Source organism: Hevea brasiliensis, chromosome 12 (assembly GCF_030052815.1).
Source record: "Hevea brasiliensis isolate MT/VB/25A 57/8 chromosome 12, ASM3005281v1, whole genome shotgun sequence".
Lineage (NCBI taxonomy): Eukaryota > Viridiplantae > Streptophyta > Magnoliopsida > Malpighiales > Euphorbiaceae > Hevea > Hevea brasiliensis.
This window is the reverse complement of record NC_079504.1, coordinates 16,370,946-16,383,814: the sequence shown is the minus strand read 5'-3', so window position 1 is coordinate 16,383,814 and position 12,869 is coordinate 16,370,946. Positions and strand designations below refer to the sequence as shown.

Here is a 12,869-nt window from a genome sequence, read left to right as displayed (position 1 = left end):
GTATATCTTTCTTATTTAATATTTTACATGATATAAAAAGGGATATTTCTGATCTTAACTATTAATATATCTAAAGAGAATTAATGTGAAACTTATTTAGGTATAATTTTCTTTTTTTTTTTTTTTGACAACATGAGTTAAAATAAAATTAAAAACGTTTGGAGAGATTTGAGAAGCGCACTGCTTCTTATTCCGGCCAAGTTGGCATGCATATGACAAAACTCTTTAAAAAAAAACAATTAATGGCTCACGTCAAATCAATGTTTCTCATATTATAATTATTTATTAGGCAAGTTTAAAACATAAATTATCTTGATGTGACCAAGAATATAGTTATCAATCAATTGATCTAATAAATTAACGAATTAATTCTCACATTGATTTAAATTTATAATTAAATTAAATAAAAAATTAACTTAATGCAATTCAATCGATTTAACGATTGAATTAATAAACTGATATATTAATAAAATTAATATATATATTTTTTAATATTGATAAAAAAAATTGAATTCAAAATTTTATAAAAAAATTTTAAAATAAAAACTAATTAAATTAACTTATTATTTATGTGTTTGCAATTTGAACATATTTATTATTCTATAACAATATAATAATTTTAATAAAATAACTTATTTATTTATTTTTTAACATATACTACATATTTCATAAATATTATAAATATTAAAAAATAATTATACATTTATAAAAAAATTTTATGTATTATATTAATTGAATACTTTTATACAAAATTTAAAAGCACTATTAAAATTTATATAAATATAACTTAATAAATGTTAGAAATTTGATTTTAAATAATTAAAATTAAATTAATTAATTATATTTATTTATATTTATATTAATAAGAATCATATTTAATTAATTTTTAATAATATCAATCAAATTTAGTAAGACTTTTCCCAATAAAAAGAAAGACAAGTCATTTCCCACGCAAGCGTCTCCGTTTGGCATTATAATTTAATTCTACATTTTAAAAAACGTAATTTTACATTTTATTAAGAAAACATTTTTCGAAAAGCTGTTTAACAGTTTTAAAGTTTCTATAGTTACAAAATGTCAAATTCAAATTAAAATAAATTTTTAATAACTTAATATTTTTCTCAACAACTCAAAAACAGCAGCACCAAAAAGACCCCCCTTCTAGAGCTCTGCTTCAACATAACATACCTTGTTAGCTATTGGGATCAGGGTCTCGGTTCAATGCCACCCAGATAAAGTGAATCAAAGCCTCACGATAGTTTCTGCAACAGGTGGATATTGTATCATTTTCCTTTCTTTTTCCATCAAAAAAGCCCAATCAAATATGAGCATACCATGCTAAAAATTTAACAGATTAATCCCCCAAATGTGCATATCCATGCAGATAAACAAAGCTAGCAACTAGTGGTACTACATAAGAAAATTCATGACCTTCAGTCATTATTCTCATCTTGTAACCCATATTCCTCAACCCTTCCAATCTCACCAGGCTTTAGTTTGGCAGCAAGCGATCTGCAGCGACCCAGAATAACTATATCAAGTAACTTTCTCCTGACATCATATACAGGATCCGGATCAATCAAGCGACCCCTCTCATATGCTTCCCTAAGGAAGACAGTATGTCTCTTTCCTTTGGTAGACAAATAAAATATGCCTGGATGATCCAAGAACAAATCCCTTATGTTCAAATCAATCCCAAAACATTTCCTAAAATGGCTAATCTTCTCCGCTTCCACCATCTTTTCCACTGTCAAACTCAAAAATTCATGTACAATCGCAACTGACCGTTTCTCCAATCCCATCAGTCCTGCCTTAGACCTCTTCTTTTCTCCCAACTCCTCATAGGGTCCTACATATGGCAATCTCTGCCATTCCTTGACCTTAGCCCTGAAACTCTTGCTCAACCACATTCCAGGAGGGTACTGATGTTTGAAACTAAATTGCATTTCTGTTCGATCAACACTGCAATCATCCTTACAACACTCGGTCACTCTCCAATTTTCAACAGCTGCTGTGAAATGGTTGTTAGGAATTTCATCAACCAGTTTCAGGACATGTGTATTGGGTTCAGGGGCATCATACAATCTAAAAAGTTGTGGGTTTCTGGATATCACTGAGTCTTCAAAATCATCAGGAAGCCCCAGCTCCCTCCAAACCTTAAAGATAGCACGAAGTGGCAAAGACTTGGATGTGGACATTGATAACAGCCGTACCAACCTATTGACAACAACAGGCAAGGAAGCATTAACAGCCTCTGCTTCTTGGCGAGAAATTTCGAGAGCAGCATCAGTTAATTTGCAAAAAGATTGAGACAAGGTGGGATTGTGGAATATGTGGAAAATGTGAGGGTATCTACGAAGGAAAGAGGCTGCACCACGGTTGAGGTGAAGCTTCTGGGAAAGTCTAGAAAGGAAATCAAGGGAAACTGATGGACTATTGGTGGGGTTTGCGAGAATGAGGTCTTGAATGGCAATTACTTTAATAAGGTTTTTGTATTTCTCCATTAGTTTCTCAAATGAAGGGTCTCTAGCTCTTGATGCTACATACTGAGCTGAGGTTGTTTTCGATCGGGTGGTAATAAATGCGGTACATGGGTGCTCTAAAATAGATTTAATTACCTGGGTTCTCATTCTCACTCACAAATTAGCTCTGTTTTGGCACTGGATCCTTTTGTCAACCTACAATGAACATGTAAAAGGCCTCAACACCAGGAAGGAAATAATGTTTCCAGAGGGAGGTGCCTCACCTCAACCCAGCAGCAAGTTCAAGCAAGCCTGGTACCATTCAGTGCAAAGAGTATCAGCTGCCTCGTGTGTGTATATATATATATATATATATATATATGCTGCTAATTTATAATTTATATATATATATATGCTGCTAATTTATAATTTAAAATAAGCACTGATAAATGAAGACATTGACCATCTACATATTGAATTGAAGGCATATAAAAAGAATATTAGATTACAGACTCTCTAGCTTTATTGAGCAATAAGTATGGTCAACAAAACAATTTAGTTACAAAATGTGAACTTAACGCTTTAGCTGCAAGTTTTATGAGATTCTAAATATTACAGATTTGACCAAGTATTGATATATACTACTTGATCTCATGCACAATAATGCTAACCTTGCATTTTTGCTTACTCCATTCCCATGATTTGCTTACTGATTGATGCCAATTTTACTTGTTAGAGTTTGTCTTTTGAAACTGTCGGGACCTGAATACAACAAAGAAATAGGAAACAGAACAATTAAGGTAAGGAAAAAATAACTCTCTTTTCTACAATGTATTGTTGGATTTTTTTTTCTTGATGGTTCATTACCAATGAATTAGGGATTTATATAGAAACTCTTTCATTGTTTGTGAAATTATTGATGCAATCCATAAATTTACAACATAATAATAGGGATGAGAGCTGAATGCTAAGGTCATCTGTTACATGTTCTTAGTAATTTCTTGACCTGGAGTTTTTTGAAAGCCAATGTACCACACAGCAGCTCCACCCTGCAACACCAATTCAACCATCCCAGTTAGAAATGCAAGATGCCAGACCAAATTGCTTAACTATATTAAACAGAAGCATGAGTTAATTGGCATCAGATTACAGAATTGAATGCAACGCATCAGAGTTGAACTATATTACAGAGCAACTGCTTTCCTCATAGGTCCAAAGCATCAGATTTCAAAACGTCACAAAACTGAATTGAATGCAAATAATGCAGCAAAGATGAAGCACTACAAGATACCAAATTGGCATTACAATATTATTCGGAGGACAACATATTTATATGAAAGAAATGCAAGAATAATGTAAAAGCTAATTTCTCCAACATTTAACAGAAAAGCAGAACTCAGAAAGCCGGCAAAACTACTCCAAGAAAAAAGAAAAAAACATGGAAATCAAGACCAAGTATTCAAATCCACAGGATAAATTGATGGGAGTCTGTGATCCTAAGATAAGACTAGCATCACTGAGAAATCCAATATAAGGGTATATGTACAAGAACAAGTATTCAATTCCACAGGATAAATTGATAGGAATCCGTGACCCTAACATAAGACTAGCATCATTGAGAAAGCCAATATCTGTAAAAGATCAAGTATTCAATTCCATGGGATAAATTGTAGGAGTATGTGATCCTAAAATAAGACTAGCATCATTGAGAAATCCAATATAAGGGTATCTGTACAATTTCAGAATGTAATCAACCTTTCTTATGAAAGCACTCACTGAATCCTGAACTTGATTAAAATGTGAAACATTGAAGAGATCACCCAAAAAAAAAAAATTCACAATGAGTTATCATGGATAAGTGACTTGCAGGAGTCAACATTCAGGAATTCATCAGTAGGGAGCCACAGCTTCTAGAATCACTTTGTCTGATCAGTGTCAAGAAACCAAACAACCTAAAAGCTAGAACTTGTAGATAAGTAATTGATGCTATCACTCCTAGCAGCTTCATCTAGCTATGGAGACAGATAAATATGAAAACAAACTTTCTAAATCATCCCATTTTATATATGTCAATCAGATAATGACTTCTTCTAAACTAGGGCAGACAAAAATTAAGAAAATTCCCACAGCCTTACAAGTTACAAAATCACGTTTCTTATCATCAAATAAGAGCATTTAGCCTAACAAAACAAGAATTGTGCAAGAGAACTCAACCCAATGAGGCATAATCAAGCTGGAATCCTTATACAAGGGAACTCAAGTACTCAACTATGCAAAGACTACGCTAACAAATATAACAGAGCATCATATGCAAAACTAATACACCAGGTTTTCCTCTTACTGGAAAAAATCTTTATATGATCTCTAAGGTGTAAGTAAAGCTGCCCTAGCACACAGATTTATAGTGAAATTAATTACAATCCACATAAAGTCCCTTCCCTGCTTTCCTAAAAATCAAATACGACCAATAATCTAATTAGCAACGTAAGAATTGTACACAGAGTGTAAGATTAGATGGAGCGACGGCAAGAGAGACAGTGAGACGCTGATTGACAGAGAGGGGATAGCGACGGGGAGCGAGAGGGGTAGCTATGGGGAGCAGAGAGAAGTAGCGACAAGAGAGGTTTTGCTATTAAATTAATTTCAAAGAGCGTTTTAAATATAAATGAATTGAATCATCTCAATTGCCACATGCCCACATCATTATCATAATCAAGAGATGGTTATTAAGCTACAAATACCAACAGTCCATCACAATAATTGGAGAATTCATGTTGAGATAATCAAATATGTAGCACACAGAGAAGAGAGGAGAGAATTCATTTCAATCTGCTAAATATAATAGTACCAACAACACATCCCCAGAAAGCTTAAACATTAGGAGAAAAAAAAAAAGAGCTTAACCTTCACTCCTTTAATCAACGAGAAGAGGAGAGCACTGCAGGTGCAGGAGAAGATAGGCCCACAGCCATTGATGCACTAGTTGAAATGAATAGGCTTGAAGTTGCTCGAGAACATGGACTAGTTGATTTGCCAGACTTCACACTTCCAATGAGCACTTGGCGGTTAATTCCTCAATATGCCTTGTTCGGAGTTGCTGATGTGCTTACCATGATTGGTCTGCAAGAACTTTTCTATGATCAACCGGAGCAGAAATGGCTGTCGACAGAGCAGATAAAGACAGTGTAATGCCCAGATTTTGTGAGGCTGAACTGAGCTGGGCAATGGAAGACGGGGGCGGCGCCGATGCTTCAGATTGGAAATGAAAGAATGGGCTCGCCTATGTAGAGTTGCAGGCCTGGGTCTTGGCTAAAATGTAAAGCTATTCAAGTTTCGATTGGGTTTTTTTTTTTTTTTTTTTTTCCTATCAAAATAAAATTTATATTGATATTTAATTTAATTTTAATCATTATCTTTAATATGATTTTCATATAATTAATTTATATATTTTTTAATTAATAATTTATAAAAAAAATTATTTTTTATTAATTTTCTATTTTAAAATTTTAATAATTTCATAAATTTAAATAAAACAAATATTATTTTTTAAATTTAAATTCATCTCAAATCTAATAATATATCATCCAAACTCTTATTAATTGAATTCCGTTAAATTAATTATCCAAAAATATATAATTTTTTTACTATTATTTTCCCATTTCCTTTCATTTTCATTTTCAATGTGATCCTCCAGGCAATCGAGGAGATATATTAGCTCTTTGATTTGGTATATAGTCTTGAACTTCACCTTTTTTTTACTATTATTTTTGTAATTATATTATGAATTTTATATCTAGATGGCTTATTGAACCTTTTATGAGTTCTTTCTTTATTTAATGATGATTTCATGACGATACCAGCTGCTAAGGGTCCGAAAGGTCCTGAACACGATTGTTAATCATAATTAAAATATGAATCATTTTAAAATAATTAATAATTATCACCCATATATGCTTTATTTTCTTTTTCTTTTTTTAAAGTAACCATAATATTGTCAAAAACCCATGACATATGAAAAATGAAATATATGGTAATAACAAGTTATTTTTCTGTAAAGAATTTATGGACCCAGCCAAAAATTAATTATTTACTCAATGATAAATCATATTTGACTAGAATTAATTTCCATTAGAAAAATACATAAGGGAATTCAAGTCAAAATAACAATTTTTTTTTGAAAATATCAATATCAATTTAATTAGAAAGTGAAATTGCTTATAAGAATTCTAATCCCTGAAAAAAATCATAGGGAATGTTGCATTTGATTAGATTGGAAAAGCAAACTTAGTACAATTGTTAAATTTTTAATGGGTAATATTTATTAGGCTTTTCAAATTTAATTCAATAAGTAAAGCTGGATAGCTAAGAATTTAATATTTAATTACAATCAGACTTATGTATAATTATTAAATAAATATTAAATATATTATAAATTAATAATTTCCTTAAAATAATAATATATTATTGTAATTAATAATTTAGTATATTTTATACTTAATTATTAAAATAAATTTATTTAAATTTCAATATATAAATATCTTTTGAAAAACAATTTAAAATTTTTAATTAGAATTTTAAGTAATATTATTTCATAATAAAAATATTTAAAATAAAATTTTTATAATAGTAAATTTATTCATACAAATGCAAATAAGTCTAAATATATTAAAATTTTATAGAAAATTTTGTTACACCTTTTTGTGATATAAAAGATAATAAGATAAACAAATTTCAATCATTCATATTAACACACTAATAACATATTCGTGACATAAAAATCAATATATTAATTACATTGGAATAATTTTTTTATAAAAATCTATATATAAATTATTAAAATATATATGCATGAATATAAGACACATGTAATCATAACATAAATAAAATAAGAAAAATAAACATAAAATATTTATATAATTCGATTGTACAAGGTTCATTATAATAAAAAAAAGTAAGTTATAAGCTCTCGAACTCTCTAATATGATAAATTTTTTAAATCTCACTCTAATAAACAAAATTTACAATATTTATTTCAATTCATCTTTTCAATTTAAATGGTATTGTAGACTTTTTAAATTGGATTATAATTCCTACAAAATAACAAATATATCCCAATACAAAAAGCCACATCCTAACATGAACTTTTATGATAAACAAAAAATGGATTTTGTCTAGTTATAGTTTGTCTTTTCACTTTCGTCTTTTCACTATATCTTTGAGCCATAAATTTCTTAATTAGAAGAAGATTTCAATTTGAGTTCATTACTTGATGGGTACTATATTAGTAAAAACATTTTTTTTATTTCAGTAAGTTGCTTGGAAAGGCTCCCATATTATAATATATTGAGCTAGCTTGAGTGGTTTGCCTTTCTTTGCATTGAACGAATTCATGAGTCTATTAGGTGCTGTGTCATCCAAGAAAATGATGGCTTTAGGAAGTTCCAATCATCCATGAAAATAGTCTGACGACAGTCTATGAAAATTTCGTGCTTTTGCTATTTAGACTAATCCATTATTGGGTTGAAGAAGATTCATGGAAGTTGCAGTTTATAATACTTTATGTAGATTAAAATCATAAGAATTGATCGCAGATGGAGATTTGCAATAAAGTGCACTCTTCCCCTAAGGGTTTGTTTGGATGGGGTGAGAGAAGTGTAATCAATGGAAGGATAAGAAATGGAAAGGATAAGGAGAGTTATAATAAAAAAAAATCTCATTTATGGGAAAGGGTGAATTGATGGAAAGGTAAAAGAAGGTAATGTATATTCTTTATGTTGAAAAGAGGTAAATGAGGGATAAATTTAAAGGGTGTATAAATAGAAATATTCATAATTTTCAGTCTCTCCCTCCTTACCTCTCTTTGTAAGAAAAATTGGAATTTGAGAGATAAGAGAGGGCTTACTCTTATCCTTACCCTCCATTAACTCACTTTTCTCCTTCTAAACAGGGAAAAATAATTACTTACCCCTCTTTACATTTATTTATCCATCCCTCACCTTCATCCAAACAAACTCTAAGATATTGGTCCCTGATGTAAAAAAATACTCAAGATCATTGAAAAGGAACAGGGAAATTTCAAGTTACTTGCTAAAATGGCTAGTTGAACCTCTGCCAGAACAAATTATAAAAACACAACAAACTCAAACCTAGTAGATCAAACACAAAACAACCTCCTCTAGCTCCAAGCATTTTCTTGAATCCTTTAATTATCCCAGAAAAACACCTTGTAAATCATCACTGAGCCAAAGAGGAAATGGCTGAAGGTTCAGTGGTCTTTCTGCTCAATAAGCTTACAGAAATTCTCCAAAACGAGGGGAACCTTTTGTCGAAAGTTCGAGCTGAGGCTGAGTACATCAACGATGAACTAGAGTTCATGAAGGCCTTTCTAAGAGTTGCAGAGACGTTGGAGGATAGCGATCCTCAACTCAAAGTGTTTGCGAAGAAAGTGAGATATGTCGTTTATGACCTTGAAGATGCTCTTGATGATTTCAAGTTGCATCTCATTTCTGATCATGGATATGGATTCCGTGCTTCTCTTCAAAAAATTACTCACTTGGTTAAGAGTTTAAAAGCTCGGCATCAAATTGCTATAAAAATGCAACGGATCAAATTGCGAGTGATTGGTATCTCGGAGACACATCGGAGATACTTGATCAAAAATAATATTATGGGACAAGGGTCGAGCTCCTGCAGTGAAAGGCAGCCATCCAGAAGAAGGGATATTCTTCAACTTGAAGAAGCCAATCCAGTGGGCATTGAACACCACAAAATGAAGCTTATCGAGTGGCTTTTCGAAGACAAATCTGAACGTGAAGTGGTTTCTGTGGTTGGTATGGGAGGTCTGGGTAAGTCTACCCTGGTGAAAAAAGTCTATGACAACAAAGAAGTGAAGAAACACTTTGAATTTCGTGCTTGGATCACACTGTCTCTATCTTTCACATCAGAAGACCTCCTTAAAGATATCATTCAGCAACTCTCCCATGTTCTCAGGTTATCAGATCCTCAAGGTGTGGACACCATGGACAATGATAAGCTCAGGACTGTAATCAGTGAATTCCTTCAGGAACGGAGGTACCTAATAGTCCTAGATAATGTGTCCAATGCTAAAGCCTGGGACGATTTTGAGCATGTATTGCCAAACAATAGCTGTGGCAGCCGAATTCTGCTCACAACAAGGAATCATGATGTTGCCTTTCTTGCATCCCCTGATAAAGCCTACAATTTGAATCCATTGTCTCAGGAAAAGTCTTGGACCTTGTTTTGCAGAAAGATATTTCAAAACAACCCTTGCCCTCTGTACTTGAAGGATGTTTTGGAAAAAATCCTCAGCAGATGTCAGGGATTGCCACTTGCAATTGTGTCTATTGCTGGTGTTCTTGCAACAAAGGACAAAGCTAGAATAGATGAATGGGAAATGGTTCGACGTAGTCTTGGTGCTGCACTAGAAGACAATGACCGATTGAAGAGTATACTGTCACTGAGCTACAATGATTTGCCTCACTATCTCAAGTATTGTTTGCTGTATTTCAGCATCTTTCCTGTGGGTAGTCCAATTGTCTGTAGGAGGCTTGTCCGATTATGGATAGCAGAGGGATTCGTGAAAGATAAGGAAGGAATGACATTAGAAGAAGTTGCAGAAGCCTACCTGAATGAGCTCATAAAAAGAAGCTTGGTCCAAGTGGTAGAGGCCACTAGTGATGGAAGAGTCAAAACATGCCGTGTCCATGATATTCTGCTAGAAATGATAATTTTGAAGTCGAGAGACCAAGATTTCGCAGCAATAGCTAATGAACACAGCATGATGTGGCCTGGAAATTTTCGCCGGTTATCGGTACATAATGCCATGCCTAGCTTACAACAAGGCCTAACTGCCTCTCGACCACGTTCACTGCTCATGTTTTGGGGGTCAGAATCTTTACCTGAATCCCTTGTGTTGAATTCCTCTCGTCGTTTTAGACTGCTTAATGTCTTGGATCTGGAAGGCACACCTTTAAAGAAATTTCCAAATGAAGTTGTTAGCCTTTACCTTCTAAAATATCTTAGTCTGAGGAATACCAAGGTGAATTCCATTCCAAGCTCTATTGCCAAGCTTCAGATTCTGGAAACCTTGGATTTGAAGCATACCAAGGTTACAGAAATGCCTGCTGAAATTCTGAAGCTCCAAAAACTTCGCCACCTGCTAGTGTATCGCCATGAAATTGAGTCTGATGATCAGCAGATTCCAACCAAATATGGCTTCAAGGTACCAGCTCAAATTGGAAGTCTACAGTCTGTACAAAAGCTTTGCTTTCTGGAGGCAAATCAAGGCAATAATCTTTTGATGGAACTAGGAAAATTGAGTCAGCTAAGGAGGTTAGGCATTGTAAAGTTAAGGAAAGAAGATGGGAAGGCTTTGTGCTCTTCCATTGAAAAGCTGAGAAACCTTCAGGCAGTATCAATTACTTCGGTAGAAGAGAACGAGATCATTGATATGGAGAACTTATCTTCTCCTCCTCGATTTCTTCAGCGATTATACTTGACAGGACGTTTGGAGAGGTTACCAGAATGGTTATCTTCACTTGATAGTTTGGTGAAGGTTGTGTTAAAATGGAGTGTATTAAGTGAAGATCCCCTACCATTGCTCCAGCATTTGCCCAATCTTGCGCATCTTGAATTTGTGCAGGTTTATGATGGAGAGCTTTTGTGCTTTCAAGCCAATGGGTTTCAAAGGCTAAAGTTTTTGGGTCTAAACAAATTACATAGACTCAACACAGTAACTATTGAGAATGGAGCAATGCCTTGTCTTGAGAAGCTGATTGTTCAGAGCTGCAAATCATTGTTGAGGGTGCCATTAGGAATTGAACACTTGACTGATCTTAAAGTATTGGAATTTTTCAACATGCCTTTAGAATTAATCATGGCACTGCATCCCAATGGTGGAGAAGATGGAGACTATTGGAAGGTTGAGCGTGTGCCGGAGGTTTACTTCACCTACTGGTATGATGGTAAATGGGATATTATCTCTCTGGAGAGTTTCAAAGAGTCCAGAAATTCTGCTCAGTCTGGCTCAAGCGTTATTCAGCGTCCTCGGCACATCTGGAAATAAAACAGTCTTCGGCTTTAGTAGTTTTGGATGATTATTCATTTGTAATAAAGGAGCCACTGGGTTCCTTTTTCCTTGTTTCATTTCTCAGTTACCCTTATACAAGTTGTATCTTAAATATTAGTCATGAACAGTTATACAGCGTGTATCAGTTTTTGGCAAAATTAAGTCTTAGCAAGCACTTAATCACTATATACTACTAATCCAATAGCTTCCCAGGCTCTAATCTATTGGCAAGCAAGCCATGTCTTCCCAGAATAATACCAGAGAAGATTTCCCCCAAAATCATATGCTAGACTAGGAGCAATATATGCTCACAGAGAAAAACAGACTCTGCAACCCTATAAACTATCAATCAAAATTACTTTCAATCTTCATAAAAATTTCAATACTCTTAAGATCTTGGTTTTTGGTCCATTAAAGAGATTTACAATTAGAACATAAATAATACTACATTGTTGCATTGCTATTTTGCTCCAGAATTCCAAATTCATTTCATTTCAGAATAGAATCACCACAGATATTTCTCCTAAAAGTATAATAAATTATTTCTAATTGAAAAATTCTATGTTAATTACTTCAGTATCATAAAAATAGCAAATTTCAGAATTTACAGCAATAATGACAATAATAATAACATTATCTTAGATTTGTGTGATTGCATTGTTTGATTCTCTGCTCCTAGTCAATTTTTTTTTTTTTCGCATTTCAAAGCAATAAGTTTAATGTGCCAAATAACTAATGATCTATATTCCATAATCAAATCCCTAAGGGTGCATCTGCTGAACTTAAATCATCAAAAATTAATTAAAATTTCCCAAATTCAAAACAATATGAGAGGTATAGTAAAACAAGAAAAGACCCAAGAAAACTGAAATTAAGACTGATAAGAGTATATGAATTCTTACAAAATTCTTCTTCTTGATGTAAGTTTCTTGACTTCATTCCAGTCTCTGATGCAAACTAAGGAATTATTGAACTAGGAGAAGAGAAATGCACAGAGAGAAGAAACGAGAAACAGAGAATAGAGAAAATCAGTTCATCCATCAATCTTCAACAATATTTCTCTTCCTCTATACTCAAAGAATCGGTTACACTGGAACTGAATAACAACCTCTCTAACTACTTCACAGCTCAGCTAATACAATTATGACAAGCTAACTAACAACTTTGGCCCCATTTCTTCTGCAACCAAACCATCCTTCTCATCCACGGTTCCTGCTTATTGCTGATACGACCACGTTTTTATCTTCTCTTTCTTTTACTCAATACTTCTTCTGCGCTGCGTTTCACTTACCTTCTACGCTGCGTTTCACCTATCCTCT

The 12,869-nt window shown here is 33.1% G+C and overlaps 2 protein-coding genes across 14 annotated transcripts; one reads left to right on the top strand and one right to left on the bottom strand.

Annotated features, from left to right (window-relative positions):
* Nucleotides 1-1,081: 1,081 nt before the first annotated feature.
* On the bottom strand, nt 1,082-12,723 carry LOC110651630 (protein ROOT PRIMORDIUM DEFECTIVE 1). 13 transcript variants are annotated; one of them, XR_009142014.1, is made up of 7 exons: nt 12,453-12,723; nt 5,367-5,771; nt 3,469-3,511; nt 3,134-3,224; nt 2,747-2,774; nt 2,619-2,678; nt 1,082-1,262 (listed from the first exon to the last, which is right to left on the bottom strand). XR_009142014.1 is itself a non-coding variant. In XM_058131196.1 (5 exons), exon 5 carries the CDS (start codon nt 2,628-2,630, stop codon nt 1,434-1,436), a length of 1,197 nt encoding a protein of 398 aa, XP_057987179.1. In that variant the 5' UTR covers nt 2,631-2,678; nt 2,747-2,774; nt 3,134-3,224; nt 3,447-3,511; nt 5,367-5,771; the 3' UTR covers nt 1,082-1,433. The 13 variants fall into 13 exon arrangements, 10 of the variants coding, with proteins under 10 accessions (XP_057987179.1, XP_021662700.2, XP_021662705.2 ...); XR_002494224.2 differs by having other exon boundaries at nt 2,619-2,774; nt 12,453-12,721; XR_009142015.1 differs by lacking the exon at nt 2,747-2,774 and having other exon boundaries at nt 12,453-12,721.
* On the top strand, nt 8,429-11,547 carry LOC110651633 (disease resistance protein RPM1-like). Its single transcript, XM_058131194.1, has one exon. The coding sequence runs from the start codon at nt 8,716-8,718 to the stop codon at nt 11,545-11,547; it is 2,832 nt and encodes a 943-aa protein (XP_057987177.1). The 5' UTR covers nt 8,429-8,715.
* Nucleotides 12,724-12,869: the final 146 nt, after the last annotated feature.